The sequence below is a fragment of the Kogia breviceps genome, chromosome 20, assembly GCF_026419965.1.
Source record: "Kogia breviceps isolate mKogBre1 chromosome 20, mKogBre1 haplotype 1, whole genome shotgun sequence".
Classification (NCBI taxonomy): domain Eukaryota; kingdom Metazoa; phylum Chordata; class Mammalia; order Artiodactyla; family Physeteridae; genus Kogia; species Kogia breviceps.
The window spans coordinates 16,329,691-16,346,075 of record NC_081329.1 but is presented as its reverse complement, the minus strand read 5'-3'; the positions used below and the strand labels follow the sequence as shown (position 1 = coordinate 16,346,075).

The window sequence follows — 16,385 nt, the reverse complement described above, 5'->3', positions numbered from 1 at the left end:
TTGCCCTTGTCTTTTTTTTTAAGCCTACAAGTTAGACTTCTAAAATATGCATCATTCATGTTTGTTTTGAATTACTTACATATTTGCTATTCTTTACTCAGTATTTCCCTCTTTAATCTCACCCCTTCCTAAGTCCCATAATCTTATCCTCACAAAGTATATCCTCAAGTGATGATCTTCTAATAAATTTTTTTTAAAACCCTCTCTCTGGAAATCTCTTTTTTTCCCTTTATTTTTTTACAGTTTATTGAGATATAATTGACATATAACCTGGTATCAGCTTATGGTGTACAACATAATTTGATATATGTACTTAGCACAAAATACCACAATATGTTGAGTTGACACCCATCCCCTCACATAGTTACAATTTTTTTTTCTTGTGATGAAAACTTTAAGACCTATTTTCTTAGCAACTCCTAGCATACAGCACAGTATTATTAACTGTAGTCACCATGCTTTACATTACATCCCCAAGACTTACCTATCTTATAACTGGTAGTTCGCACCTTTTTACCGCCTTCACCCCTTTCCCTACCACCACCATTCCCACCTGCCTCTGGCAACCACCAGCCTCTTCTGTTTCTGTGGATTCATTTGTTTGTTTTAATTGAGATAGAATTGGCATGTAACATTATATTAGTTTCAGGTGTATAATATAATTTGATATATGTATACATGCTGTTATTTTGAAAGAATTTTACTATATATACTATTATGGGTTGACACTTATTCTCAGCAAATTGTGGTATCATCCCAGTCTTCCGGCTTCTATTGCTGAAAATGAAAAGTCAACTCTGGGTCTAATTATTATTCTTTTTTAGGCAATCTGTTTTCTTTCTGGGTGCTTTTAAGATTCTGTTTGCCTTTGGTATTCTACAGTTTTATCACAGTCTATCTCTCTTTTTGCTTTTATCTATCATGAAATTTATTGGGCTTCTTAAATATGAGGATTGTTTGCTTTCATTATTTCTTGAATATCCACTGCCAATATGTCTCTGAATATTGCCTCTTTCCCATTTTCTCTAATGACTTTCTAGAGCTTTGATAGATATTCATGTTTTAATGTCTCTTAACTCCTCTTTAATTTGCCATATTTTTCATCTTTTCACACTGCATTCTGTATACTTTTTTCATATTATCTTCAAGTTCACTGATTTTATCTCTAGCTATATATAATATGATATTAAATTTCAGTGGTTCACTTTTCATTTCTAGAAGTTTTATTTGGTTCTTTTTTCTAATCAGCCTAATAATTTTTGGTAGTCCCTTTTTCCTAAAAAGTCCTGTCAAATACAACTTCATATTCTTTAAACTTATTAAACTTTTTTGTATTCCATATCTAATAATTTCAGTATCTGGAGTCTGCAGCTCTGGTTCTATTGTTTGTTGTTTCTGCTGGTTCCTACTTATGGTGGCTTACGTTCTTTTACGTTTAGTAATTTCCTATTATGAGCATGTATTTTTTGGAATGCATCTGTGTGGATTCTTTAAGGGCTGAGTTAAGGGTGTGTTTTTTCTGGGAAGACTTGTGTGTATGTGGTTGTTTCTATGATACATTGCAGGTACCTGAAGTCTCATGTAACTTTAAATTACAATTCTCGGGTTATGGTTTCTGAGGCCACACTTGTCATAGTGGGACAGATTATAAAGATGTAGTTTTCTTTTGTTTGTTTATATTTTTCTGTGTTTTTAAATATCACTAGTAGCAAGGACAGTTTACCGCCTGATTCTATGGGCTACTATTTTGGGATTTTTTTTTTCCTAGTTTGCCTAACCTCTGAGTGTAACCTTTCTCAGATGCTTACTTTATATAGCGTATTTACCTGTCTGGACATGGACCACTTCAGGGAGCCTCTGTCCTGCTTACCACAGTGATAGATTCCCATCTCTAAATCGGTCTCTTTTCCCCTAACTTCCTTTTTCTTCCTTCCTTCTATCTTCCCTTTCTCCCTTATTTTACTTCCTTCCTTCTTTCCTTCTGTCTTTGTTTGAGCTACTATAACAAAAATACCTTAAAATGGGTGGATTATAACAAATAATCATTTTTCATAGCTCTGAGAGCTGGGAAATCCAAGATCACCAAACCAGCAGATTCATTGTGGCAGCTGATGAGGGCCTGCTTCCTGGTTCATAGGTGGCACCTTCCCACTGTGTCCTCACGTGGTGGAAGGGGGCAAGGGAGCTCTCTCAGACCCTTTTTCTAAGAGCACTAATCCCATCCATGAAGGCTCTGCCCTCATGACCTAATCACCTCCCAAAGGCCCCACCTCCTCCTAATACCATCACCTCGGGGGTTAGGATTCCAGTATATGACCTTTTCACACTCTGGCTCCCTCCTTCCTCCCTCTCTTGCTCTTTTCCTCCCTCCCTCCCTCCCTTTTCTGTGCTCAGAACATACATTTTTTTCCCCATAGAGATCCATGTCAATTTAGTTTGTCCAACCAATTTTATCCCTTCATATGTTGTAAGTATGAACAATGTCATCAAAGTCGGTGTGGCTGGGGTTGGGGTGAGGGTGAGCAGGGTGTGGAAGGTAGCGGAGAGGCCTGGCTTCACCAAGCGAGTCATTCCTGTTAACCTCCTAATAATAGTGTAGCGAGCCTTATTTTCTAGTTAGATTGGTTTAACAGTCCTTTTCTTAACTGTATACTGCCTTTCTACATTACAGTTTTAAAATATATCCACATTCGAAATTTTTAGATAACTTCGCAGAGTATTTAATCTAGTTACCATTTATCGAGGCTCTGCTATATCTGTGTAAAAGAAAATGAACTGTGTTGGTGCTACACTCAGTTAATTTTACTTGGTTACAGCTTATTTAGTTACTAAAGGGGGCGATGAGTAGATTCTCTGCCACATTGCTACATTTACACTTATGGCAAGAAATACATCTATGTTATATAAGTGATTCCTGCTCAATAGTACTTTATTATTAACATTTTATTAAAGTTTATTAAAATATGGGCAGTAGGCAGTGTTTTCTAGTTCATAATAATGAATTAAAACACAGATCTTTGAAATAATTCCCAGATGCTTATAATGTTATTAGTGGCACTGGACTGTTGAAAACTAACACACCCACATACACAAATAAATAAGAATTCTCTCCTCCTCAGCTACGCGCTCCCAAATTCATCCTGCAGCATTTTCTTCTCACAGTAACCCAAAGAAGACCAGGCCTGAGAATCTGTGACATCTTCCCTGGTAACTCCTGAGAGAAACCACATTTAATTATTTTTGTTTATAGAGACCCAAGTTAAGCTTGTAGTTCTACATTTCATGTCAAGATTAGACTACACTTCTTAATTTTGATATCGCCTGCTTTAGACTAGCCTGTACTGAGATAGAAGCTACTGCTCTGTCCTTGGAATAGATCAGACAGTACCTGATCTATTTATAATAGACACCAAATTTCTGATCAGCTTTGAGTGGTTTGCCTTAAACTTGCATATTTCTTTTTGACAAGTTTTCGATTAATTTAAATTTAGTTTCTCTAAAGTATGGATATGGTCATTTTGATTCTTTGATGCACTAACATAATATATGCTAACCAACAATGATTCATTTTTAAATTAAGCTTAATTTTTATAGGTTGCTATAAAATTACCAAAATCTTCTCCAAATGAATTTACTTCACACAAGATGTGAATAAAATTTTTATTTCACACTTTCTTAGAATTTATGTATGTTTCATTAGAAGGGCATGGGGCAGGGGTGAAGAATGTGATTCTTATTGACAAAGCCACATTGTACTTAGAAATAGTGGTTATATACCATTACACCTTTGAACATGCCCTGGGTTTACCAATGATGTAATATGATACTGCTGTGTGCAGCAGAAAACAAAAAAGGTAAGCTAATGTGTTTTCTTTTCAAGTTTGGCTAGAAGAGATTTAAACTGTATAAATTATCATTGTTTCTGACTATTCTTTAGATTTCAGTTATGTTTCTTAAAACTTCTACAGGTACTTAAAACAGATGCTGAGGAACTTGTCTCCAGAAGCTATTGGGATACACTGAGACGTAATACAAGCCAAGCACTCTTTTCAGACCTCGCAGAGGTATAATTAAACCTCAACCAGGTCCTTGTACTATTTGCCATTTTGTTAATCTAGTCCTCATTTCATTTTCGAGTCACAGCGATGAAACCAAAAATATATTTTATATTTTCTCTTTTTCTCCAGTAAAGTAATAATTCCTGTATATAAATTGGTATATTTGAATATGTCAGCTTGGCAGGGGCGGCAAGGTCACCTGTAATAATCCATGGTAAATCCACTCGCTTCTTGCAGAAAACATGACTTTGCCACTTAATTAAAAGGAAATACTGTTCTTTTTCACTTAAAGGTCACTTTCAGGAAATTTGAAAATACTACTTTATAGTTTCACGGAATCTTTTAACCTTATAATTTGCAATGTTACATGAAATGTGCTGAAACTTCTAACTTGGTAAAAGATAGCTAGTGCTTTAGAGTTATGGTAGATTTAAAATCAAATTTCCTAACATTAATAGCGAGTGGCTTCCCAAGGGTGGGCATGGGGGAGGTGTGCTAACAGCAGTCAGTCAGGGAAGGGAGGACATTTTACCTTGACATTGGTTAGGATTGCCAGTGTGTGGAAAATTAAAAGTAGACTGACCATTATATCATTCATTATTGGTTTCGAATTCCACAGAGACACATACCTTTTTGCTGCACTCAGGTGGACTGTTCCCACCACCCCACTCCCATTATGGCACTGTTAATAGGCATTTGTCATTTTAAAAGGTGGGCTATGTCTTGTAGATTAAATACTTTTCTATGTTCCCTATTAAGAATTTTTAAGAACTTTATTAGAGATGGCTGTCTGGCTTACCACAAAGGACTTTTCAGTAAATACCAAGAGATGTATTTTTTCATTGTCTTTTTCTCTTGAAAGTTGGCTTCTCGTTTCTTTTTCTAAAGTTTGACTTTTAAAAGTTATACTTAAAAATATCTAGAGAAGTAAACTGGGATGAATTCTGTTACCCACATATACAGTGTTACTCAGTGGACACCTCTAGAGCAGGGCAAACACTTGTAAATGTTAATTTTGTCACTTGTGCACAATTTGAAAGTCCTAAAACAAATAAATAAAGCATTCTGCCCTATATATAGTCTGTCTGTGATATGTAAATATGATGTAATTATGACCAGCAATTATTAATCTTTAAAAATTACCTTTTAAATTTTAGCTATTTTGAGGCATAAAGTGCTAATAGATAGTCCATTTACACATATTTTAGAAGTGCTTAATTCTATAGTCAGTTATGTAGGCATATAGTAGTCAGTGCCTAAAAGTAAGAGCAATGGGGGACACTAGTCCTCAGGGTCCCTACAAGCCTGCTGTGCCCAGCTTCAAATGAGCAGTCGTGTCCTGCTGTCTCTTCCCACCATAGGCTGTCCACCTCTCAGCCTCCAACTGATCTTCAACCCCATTCAACTCTGCTAGAAATTCTCACAGTTAGGCACAATCTGCTTATTATAGGTCAAATTTAATTTAAATCTTGGTAATATCAGAAGACCAGTCAGCTCTTCCATATACTCAAAGATCTTATATAAGATTTGCGTAAGACCTTTTGAAGATGTTCATTGCCCTGTCTGATGTGTGCTGGAGCTGGCTTTTAGAGCTTCCCAGAGCTACTTCTGCACATCTCTTCCCAACTCAGCATTCCGTGACATTCCGTGGGTACCTTCGGATTGACCATGATAGGCGTGTTACTACCATAGACATTGGCAAACACTACCAATCAGGCTTTTTTATTTTCCTAGAGAGCCAGTTCACTAGCTCACCATTAACTGTAATCAATCCACACTATCATCATAAGCTGCTAAATCAATTAATGAATTGACTCAAACATCATGAAAATAAGTCTGATGGAGAGGAGTGCAAAGGAAAAGAGGAAAAGAAAACAAAACTTATATTGTGTTTCCAAGTAAAATAATTATTGGGGGATCATCTCTGTTACTGCCCTCCCACATTAGAGAAGACAATTGAGAATTAGCTGTAGTTAAATTACAACTCATTATAATTCCTTATAGGTTACTACTGATGCCAGTGAAACATTGAATTGTTTATACTGTCAGTACTTCAGGATTCAAATTAGTTCAGAAAGAAGGCTTAGAAATCTATTTGTATTTCTTTGTTTCTCTTATATTTAAAATGTAAATATTGAGATAAAGCAGTTCTCTTTACATAATGTAGGTAAATTTGAGATTAGCCTCTCATATTCTTATTCCAGAGCTATTTCGAACCGTAAATTTTTTTTTCAGTGATAGTAAAACCATGTTATAATGAAAATTTGAATACCACAGCTGATACCACTTTCTAACCAAAATAATAGATAATAAATTCATAGTACAATATGTCTATCATGCAGCTATTGAATACAGTCTGTGAGTACCAGAATTACAAAAACTGTTTTGAGCTTTACAGATGCAATTTAAATTTTTTTCTCATCTGCTTTAAACTTTACTAACCCTTAATAAGTTTCAGTAGGTTTTTTTTTTTAACATCTTTATTGGAGTATAACTGTTTTACAATGGTGTGTTAGTTTCTGCTTTACAACAAAGTGGATCAGTTATACACATACATATGTTCCCATATCTCTTCCCTCTTGCGTCTTCCTCCCTCCCACCCTCCCTATCCCACCCCTCTAGGTGGTCACAAAGCACCGAGCTGATCTCCCTGTGCTATGTGGCTGTTTCCCTCTAGCTCTCTATTTTAGGTTTGGTAGCGTATATATGTCCATGCCACTCTCTCACTTCGTCCCACCTTACCCTTCCCCCTCCCCATTGGAGTCGGTCATACAGAGTGAAATAAGTCAGAAGGAGAAAAACAAATGCCGTATACTAACACATATATATGGAATCTAAGAAAAAAAAATGTCAAGAGATTAGTGGTAGGACGGGAATAAAACTCAGTAGGTTATTTAAAACCTTCCTAACAAATCAAGAGTTTGACGATTTCCTCCAGCCCATGAGTAGAGCTTGAAAAGATTATCATCATATAGTAATCAATAAAAATATATTGAAAGAATTTCTTAAAACTCTTTAATAGCTTGATATATTTTTATTTCATGCAAGTTTTTAAATTTGTTTCTTCCATTTTTGATGAAATCATTTAAAATAATTTTTAATCAAAACAAAGTTAGATAATGGCCTCTCATGGGGTTCTTTTGTGGCTTTATCTTGCTTTGTTAATGAAAACACCTGAATTCATTTTATTTTAACAATGAGCACAAGAATCAAAGGGATAAAGTCTCTCTTTTTGTCTCAACTCTCCTGTGACTTAAGTTCTATAACACTGTTAGGATACCAAGGACACTGGTATAGTTTTCCATGACTCCCAGCAGTACTCTGTTTCACTGAATGGGGGGAAAAGGTTTTCACCATTTCCATTTTCTAATTTTTCTCTCTCATGTCAAACTGTTGTTTATGCCTCTGTGGGTCTGAATTATCTGGATAAGGGCAACCTAAGTCTAATAAGATTTTGATGATGAAAGGCTGTAAATGAAAATTTGCTCTGCTCAATGGGCATGAGAAAAACTGGCCGAATGAGGTCATTATTTAAAACCTGTGTAAAACAAAGCCACCTCATTTCAGTGTATTATGTCTCGAGGTAAGGAACATGACGACACTAGAGGAAAACGTTCCATAATCATGTTATCAGGGTTCTCTAACTTTGGGTGTTCCTGTATCCTCTCATTTTAAGGCATTTTTTTTTTTTTAGATCTATATAACATATGTATAGTTTCAATAACACAAATGAAGTAAGAGTATACCATGTAAAAATTTTTTTTTGCATGAAGCTCCAACATTATTTTCTGTCTTGTCTAGTCCTTTTTCAACTTCTTGGAATATACTGATTTGTCGGAAATAAATAATAACAGCTAACACTTTCTGAACATTTGCAACATGCCAATCATAGTGCTGCCTAACGTGAGTTATCTAACCCTCACAACAACCCTGTAGGGTAAGTGCTGTTGTTGTTCCTGAGGGTAATTATATCCTCGGTGAGACTTAACTTCCCCAAGGTCACCTAACTAATGAGGAAAAAAGTCAGAAATCAGACCAGAAATCTCACTCTTGAGTTCATCCTCCGATTTGCTCACCACGCTGCTGCTTATTTGTGAAGTAGCAGCTTGTCCTAAAACCTTATCCCTGCTCCTCTTCTCAGTCACTTTGCCCACCTCCTCCACATTCCATCGCTCTGGCTTCCAGATGGATGTCCCGCTTCTTCATGCTGACCTCTGATTGGCTCGAGCCTCCACGATTATGGTCCATTTAGGCATGCCTTCTCAAGTACTTCCTCCCCCTACTAAATTAAGCTGTTCCTTGGATAATAAACTGATTAGATTTGATTGTACATGATCACAAAAGAATGGCTAGAATTAACAAGCTACCTTCTCCCCCCACAAAGGTCTTAATGCTTTTGTCCAAAGCATCTTATGACTACCAATAAGAACATGTATATGTTTCATTTACATTCATATTCTAACCTTATCCTGAAAATGGTTATTGTAGATAGGGTTTTTCCCATTTTACAGATAAGGAAGCTGACGATCAAAAAAGTCAGTAAACTCAGGTCTTCTGATTTTAAATCCCGTCCTCCTTCCATTACATCAGTCTACCTTCTCAACTTAAAGCTACTGGTGAAAGTATAACAGTAGTGCCTTTTGAGCGCTAGAAAATTACGCTAATTTGTCACACAGGGGACCTTGAAAGGCCGGCACCACTAATATTCCTCAACACTCTTAATAAGCTTGTTCAAGAAGGTATATTTAAAAGATAGTATGTGACACCTGGCTTCCTGGCTGTGTCGTTTTCCCCCAAGTGATCAGATCAAACCACTATCAGATCAGAGGAGTTGGTTATATTATAGGGAACTTCTCGGTTATTCCAGCTCCTGAGAATACTTGGAACTTGTCAGCAAACTCAAATAAGAAGTAGTAGAGATCGTCCAAACCGATTATTAGGAGGTTACATTCTAGAGATTATTTAGAAAAATCCAAACTAAATTACAAATATAGACTACATAGGTGATTACTAAAGAATCTCAACAATTTTAGATAATTTCAAGTAGAAGATACCCTACATGTTTTAAAGAGTCTTTAAGAGAGACATGAGTAATCCATGTAGCAGAAAGATCACTTTAGAAAAATAGTTTCATGGATTAAAAGAGGGCATGTTGGAGGGGAAAAAGCCTATCAGAAGATGTTGTCTTCTATAACTCCATTCTAGTCGTTACAAGAGAAGAATAATATTTGGTCTAGGGAGAAGGGAAATAAAGACCCAACAAATGTTATGAAGGATAAAAATGGCTTTCTTCATGAAAGATTGGGAAGGGGGCTATGAGGAATCAAAAGATTACCAAATTTAGTGTTTGAAAGATGGGTAAGATGAGACTATATCAGGGAACATGGAAGACGACTGATGCTTTGAAGAGAAGTATATATTTTATATTTCTTACGTTTTCTATGGAGTGATATGATTCTGGTCAAGAAGTGGTAGTTTCAAATATATACCTTTAGATGGACATTTGCAGCTATTTTTTAAATATAGAAAATGATACTTACTATTTAACCTCTTTTTCTTACATTTCCCAGGATAATACATGGGGAGAGGTTATAATCACTTGAATTTTATTATTTTTGTAACTGAGTTTATAAGATAGGTATGAGTTAATGGCCAAGTGAAGAAGGAAGGAAAGAGAAAGAAGGAAGGAAAGGGAGTGGGATGGGAAGGAGGAGAGCAAAAGGAAACCTATAAAGCTACATTAAAGAGGGAAGATTTTCTCAGGCCATTAAACTTTATAAGGACTATAATTAAGCTATTTTAAGAATACATTTGTTGGAACTTGTTTATCAAGTTGAATGGGGAAGGGAAAATCCTCTGGAATTAATTTCTTATCCATTTAAAAAATAATGTAAGACTTTTCTTTGGAAAAAATTATAGATGATATAAATTCCAAGGTAATATTACTGTAGTTTCTATTTCAAAATACAGTATCTTGTATTTAAAGTATCATGGATAAGAATACAATAGGGAAGAACCATGGTTCAAGGAAACTATTTTGCGAAGCTTGAGGCCATTCTTTTGTCAGCCCTATATGTTCAATAATCTGAGGAATTTACCTCTTTTGGACATCCTAAATGAATGAATTTTTCAGGTTGATTAGGAAAATCCAAAGTAAATTACTTAAATAAAAATAAAATATTTGATAATTACTGACTATTTAGATCATTTAACTATTTTAGATCATTTAAACTATAGATACCCTATACGTACAATTTGAGGTTGAAGACTTCTTAATATAATCATAACTTTACATTTTTTGAAGATAAACATGAATTTCATCTGTATTTCTATTTTCAAATTTTGAACTTCTTTTTAACTGTAATGGCATGTATTAATACATCCTGCTTTTCATTCTAATGTTAATGTACTTGTGTTCTTTGGGAGATATTGGATATCTCTATTCTGTTTTGTTTTATTGCAGCTAACCTTTAAATTGTGATTTTTTTTTAAAGCGTGCTGATGACATTACAAACTTAGTAACAGATACTACACTTCTTGTACACTTTTTTGGGAAGAAAGGAAAAGCTGAGCTCAACTTTGAAGATTTTTATAGGTGAGTTTAATTTTTATATTTGTATTGAAAAATTTTAACATGCTTAAGTCAGGAAGGTCTTTAGGAATCATTTAGTGCAGTGACACTCACCTCTTTGCTGCTTTCATCTTAACTAAAGATACTCTATAACAAATATCCACTCCCGTCAGTGCTTGTGTACCAGTAGTTCTATTGATAAATGTAACAGGAAGTCACTGAATGATGAAAAATATCCAGGTATCTGGATTGATTATTTCCTATATATTCAGAAGAAAGAATATTACCAATTCCTCAGTCTCAAAAAGCTGCAGTAATAATAATGATAGGCATGTAAATAGTGTTTGCTGCAGTAAACACGAGGCAGGGCACATTAACTCCTTTAAGTCTCATCACTACCCTGCAAGATATTCTTGTTATGCCCATTTTACAGATGAAGAAGCCAAAGTCCCGAGAGGCTAAGTATCATTTGTTACCATCACTCTTCATTTATCTTATTCATTGTTTATGTATTTTTGTCATAGATTCATGGATAACCTCCAAACAGAAGTTCTAGAAATAGAATTCCTTTCCTACTCTAATGGGATGAATACTATCAGTGAAGAAGATTTTGCTCATATTCTTTTACGATACACAAATGTGGAAAATACATCAGTATTTCTGGAAAATGTGCGTTATAATATACCCGAAGAAAAGGTATCTAATCCTCATTTTTATTTCGTTACATATGTTATTATCTTGTAATTATATAGGTCTGTAAAATATGTTGCGCTTCTGTTAGTTCTTTTGCTCCTCTGTGGGTTAATAGATTCTTTGGATATATTCCATCCTACTTTCCTCTGTGTCTTACGCACTCTGGCTAAACTTTAAAATGGATTAATTTAAAATTCTGGGTTGGGACTTCCCTGGTGGCACAGTGGTTAAGATTCCGCCTGCCAGTGCAGGGAACACAGGTTCAAGCCCTGGTCTGGGAGGATTCCACATGCTGCGTAGCAACTGAGCCCATGCGCGACAACTACTGAGCCTGTGCTGGAGAGCCCATGAGCCACGACTACTGAAGCCCGCGTGCCTAGAGCCCGTGCTCCACAACAAGAGAAACCACCGCAGTGAGAAGCCCCCACGCACCGCAATGAAGAGTAGCCCCCATTCACCACAACTAGAGAAACCCCATGCGCAGCAACAGAGACCCAACACAGCCAAAAATAAATAAATAATAAGTTTTTTTTTTTAATAAAAAAATAGGGCTTCCCTGGTGGCGCAGTGGTTGAGAGTCCGCCTGCCGATGCAGGGGACCACGGGTTCGTGCCCCGGTCCGGGAAGATCCCACGTGCCGCGGAGCGGCTGGGCCCGTGAGCCATGGCCGCTGAGCCTGCGCGTCTGGAGCCTGTGCTCCACAGCAGGAGGGGCCACAGCAGTGAGATGCCTGCGTACCGCAGAAAAAATAAATAAATAAATAAATAATAAATTTTCCAAAATTCTGGGTAGATATCCATATTTTTCTTAGACATGCTGAAAACCTTTAAGGTTATTAGCAGTTGTTTTATTCACATTATGGATATCACTTCAAGAGAATTCTGCTGAGCTATAAGCTTTGGCTACTATGTAAACATCACCTCATATAAAACAGTTGATATTGACATCATTTCAGTCACACTTTATTCATTTCTATAATACCCTTAATAAAGGGTCATTAGAAGATGGCTATTGACGAGCGAGTGATCTTATCGGTAGTTGAAGTGAGGTTTTTCAAAGAGTTTTTATGGCATGAATGGTTAAGAGCCTGGGACAACTGATTGTCTATTTGTTTAGTAGCAGATGTTTTGTCAGCAATTCTGAGCAGTTGCATTATCTAGAGGTATTTGAGTGCATCACTGCAACCAAATAGAACTGGTGTTACAAGTACCCCTTCAAGCATGGGATGTTTTGGATATATTGCCTTCTATTTGTGTTTGTAAAGGATCAAGTTAATCTATCCAAGAAAAACTTGCAAACAGTTTGACTTTGTTTAAAATGGATACACTGTGACGGTACTAACAATTCTGCAGGTCCCCTACGGAATGAGGAAAAAAGGACTTGATGCATTTAACTTAGTTAGTTTATGTTAGTTTATGTAATCACTTAGGGGTCTTTTATCTGTTTTACATGTTGAAGTAAATTTTTTCCAATTCATAGACACTTCCCTAAAAATAAATATCAGAAATTGTCCTATTTTGTCAAGCTACCAGTGTATTATTTAGGGCCTTGAAGAATATGCTTTTTTTTGTTTTATCTACTGGAAACTTATAAAAATCTGAAATTCAAAAAAATCAATTCCAGGGAGGAGTGTTTAGGAAACTCTTTGTACTGTTTTTGCAACGACCTTTTACATTTAAAATTATTTCAAAATAAAAAGTTTTGGGGAGGGGAATTCCCTGCCAGGCCTGTGGTTAGGACTATGTGCTTTCACTGCCATGACCCGAGTTCAATTCCTGGTCAGGGAATTAAGATCATGCAAGCCGTGTGGCACAGCCAAAAAATTAAAAATAAAAAAATTAAAAGTTTTCTTTTAAGTTAAATTCAGCTTCTAAAAACTTCTAATTGATAGAGGTACCTTAAATGTAACAAATCATTACAGTAAGAACAGGAAAATATGGCAAGTGAACCAGCATTGATTCTCACTGATTTTTTTTTTTTTGCATTACCTCATCAATCATTAGAACAACCTTCCAGATACTGATAAATTTCTTTCAGAAAAAGGGAAGCTAAGGTTCTCAGGTACTTAAGATAGTTGCCCAAGGATTCAAACCCAAGACTCTAAGCCAGTGATATTCCTAACACACCCTACTTCTGTATTTACCATCATTTCACCGCCATCCTCTTCTCTCAAAAGAATAACAAGTAGTAGTACTTGAATAGCACTTTACATTTCTAAAATACTTTCATTTCCATTCATTTATCTAGCAGATATTAAACATCTGCTATTTACTAGGCCTTATTGTAGCCACCGTGGATAAAGTGACAAGATAAGCAAAATCCTTCTCTCATGGAAACACATCTTAGTGGAGAGATACAGTAAACAAGTAAAGGAAAAATAGTAAATGATATCTTTTCAGATAATGATAAATATTATGAAGAGGACTAGAAAAGAAGATATACAATCAAGGTAGCTTTTGAAGAAAGGCTGTGAGGAATTATCTGTGCCAAGATCTGGATGAAGAACATTCCAGGCAGAGGAACAGCAAATACTAAGGGCCTGGGGACAGAAAAAGCCTCCTTTATCTGAGAAATTGCCCAAAGGGTAAAGTCAGTGAAGGGGAAATAGTAGGAGATGGCGGAGAGATAGATAGGGGTCAGGTCTCAGAGGACCGTGTAGGCCAAAATAAGGAGTTTAGATTTTATTCTAATAGTGATTCTAAGAGTGATGGTAAGCTACTATAGTATTTAAACTTTAAAGCAGTGGTAAGTAAACTATCTACTTCCTATGTTTGTAAATAAAGTTTTATTGGAACATAGCCACGCTCATTCTTTTAATGGATTGTCTCTAGCTGCTTTTGTGCTATAACAGTAGAGTTGAGTAGTTGCAACATGCACCATATAACCTGCAGAAATAAAAATATTCTCTGACCCTTTATAGAAAAAGTTTGCCAATCTTGTTTTAGAACATAGGTGTCATGTTTGTTCATTCAACAAGTATTTATTCAGTGAGTATTTGCTGTCTACTATGACACTCAAATCTGATCTAACTCATGAGCCGTATATGACCTGATTCATGTCTCAAAAGATCATCGTGGCTGGTGTATACAGAGTAGACTTCAGTTGGCCCAGCTTTGAAAGAAGAAGGCAAGTTAGGATGTTGTTATAATAGGAGTATAGGTAAGAGATGAGCATGGTTTGGACCAGGGTGAAACTAGGGAAAAGTGGTCAGATATTGGATCATTTGAAAAGCAGAGCTGATAGAACATGTTGCTGGATTAGACTGCAATATGATGGAACAAGAGGAATCATGAAGAACTCCTGGGTTTTGGCCTGAACCACATGGTGAAACAGTGCTGCCATTTATTGAGCTACACAAGACTACAAGCTTGGGATTAGGAAAGAATCAATGGTTCCATTTTGGACAAGTTAAATTTGAGATTCCTATGAGGTATCCACTCGAAGAAATTCTGCAGGCAGTTGGATGTGTGACTCTAGCATTCAGGGGTGCAGTCAGGACTACATTTGGTGTATAGACTTCCAAATTGTGTCTCCAGTTTAAACTTCTCCCCTGAATTTCAGTCTTTTACTTCATACTGCCTACTCAGCATCTCCAATAGTATCCAATAGACATCTCGGGCTTAATAATTGCAAAACTAAACTCCTGAGCATCCCCCCAAAATCTTGCTCCACGCGCCATCTTCCCTGCTTGAATTAATGGAAACTCCATTCCTCCTAGTCGTTCTAGCCAAAATTTTTGGACTTCTCCCTCTCATTCTACCTACAATCCATCACAGATCCTCCTGACACTGCTTCTGTCAGAATTTGATCACTCCTTGCCACCTGCACCGCTACCAGCCGGGTCAGTTGCCTCCTAAGTCACCTGTCTGCCTCCAGCTTTGCCCCCCTGCCATCCGCTCCCCGTTCAGCATTTAAGGAAGTGCTTTATACCATGATTCAGATCTTATCATAGTAACTCATTTTTCTCCTTACAGTGGCCTCCAAGGCCTACATAGGCTGCTCCCTCATTACCTCGGACCTCACTTCCTGCCATTCTCCCCTGTCCTCCCTCTGCTCCAGCCACACTGGCTACTTTACTGTTTCTCAAATACCAGGCAACCTGCTGTCTCAGGGGTTTTGTGTGTGTTCTTTTCTCTGCCCAGAATGCTCTTCTCTTAGATATGCTGTGTATATCGCTCACTACGTTATTTCTCAATGAGGCCTACTCTTCCAATCTTAATATAAAAGACTCACCTATTATATAAATAATATGTAACTTACTATGTAAGTAATAATCTAGTAGATAAATTATAACCCTTTCCCTTGGCATTCCCTATTCCTCTTCCCTTAATCTGTTTTTATTTCCATAGCGTTATCGTCGTCTAACATACCATATAATTTACTTTTTATTTTTCATTGTTTATCTGGATAAATAATAGTATTGATATTTACTTATTTTTATTATTTGTTGTCTGTCTCCCCTAACTAGAACATAAACTCCGGGAAGGTTGGTGTTTTTATCTTTTTTATTCACTCATATATCGGCAGCACCTAGAGCCCCTGTCAAATGAATTGATAGATAATATTTAAAGATGTGGAACTTAAAGCTTTTCTGTTTTTGTGAATTTTATCTACATATGTATTCACTCATATGAAATGGTAGATATATACAAAGTTATTTATTATAGCATTGTAGCAAAAGATTGGAAACTACCTGCCTCTCTCAGTAACATACTGGTTAAATACCAGAAACTACCTCTTGCAGTAAGTTACTGGTTAAGTAAATTATGATGTAACTATAGAATGGGAAAAGGTGCAGCTGGGAAAAGACTAAGAAAGTTCTTTATGTACTAATATAGAATGATCTCCAAGATGCAGTAAATGAAAAAGAACACAACTTAGAACATTGTATATAGTATACTACCATTTGTTTAAAAAGATAGCCTATGCTAATTCTAGAAGGACCCACAGAACTAAAAACATTGGTTCCTCCAAGGAAAGGAACTACATGGCTAGGTGACAAGGGTGGGAGAAAGGGAGATTTTGTGTTGTGTATTCTTTTGTGCCTTTTGAATTTTGAACAG

At 36.3% G+C, this 16,385-nt stretch overlaps 1 protein-coding gene across 3 annotated transcripts in view; it reads left to right on the top strand.

Annotated features, from left to right (window-relative positions):
- Positions 1 to 16,385, top strand: part of MICU3 (mitochondrial calcium uptake family member 3) — a 93,317-nt gene that overhangs the window by 64,379 nt on the left and 12,553 nt on the right. For all 3 annotated transcript variants that reach the window (XR_010838429.1, XM_067022420.1, XM_059049431.2), the window contains 3 exons: positions 3,969 to 4,064; positions 10,553 to 10,653; positions 11,154 to 11,325. Coding sequence is in view for 2 of the 3 variants with exons in the window: in XM_067022420.1 (XP_066878521.1) it covers positions 3,969 to 4,064; positions 10,553 to 10,653; positions 11,154 to 11,325 (369 nt within the window). In the remaining variant the exon portion in view is untranslated. The remainder of the gene's footprint in view (positions 1 to 3,968; positions 4,065 to 10,552; positions 10,654 to 11,153; positions 11,326 to 16,385) is intronic.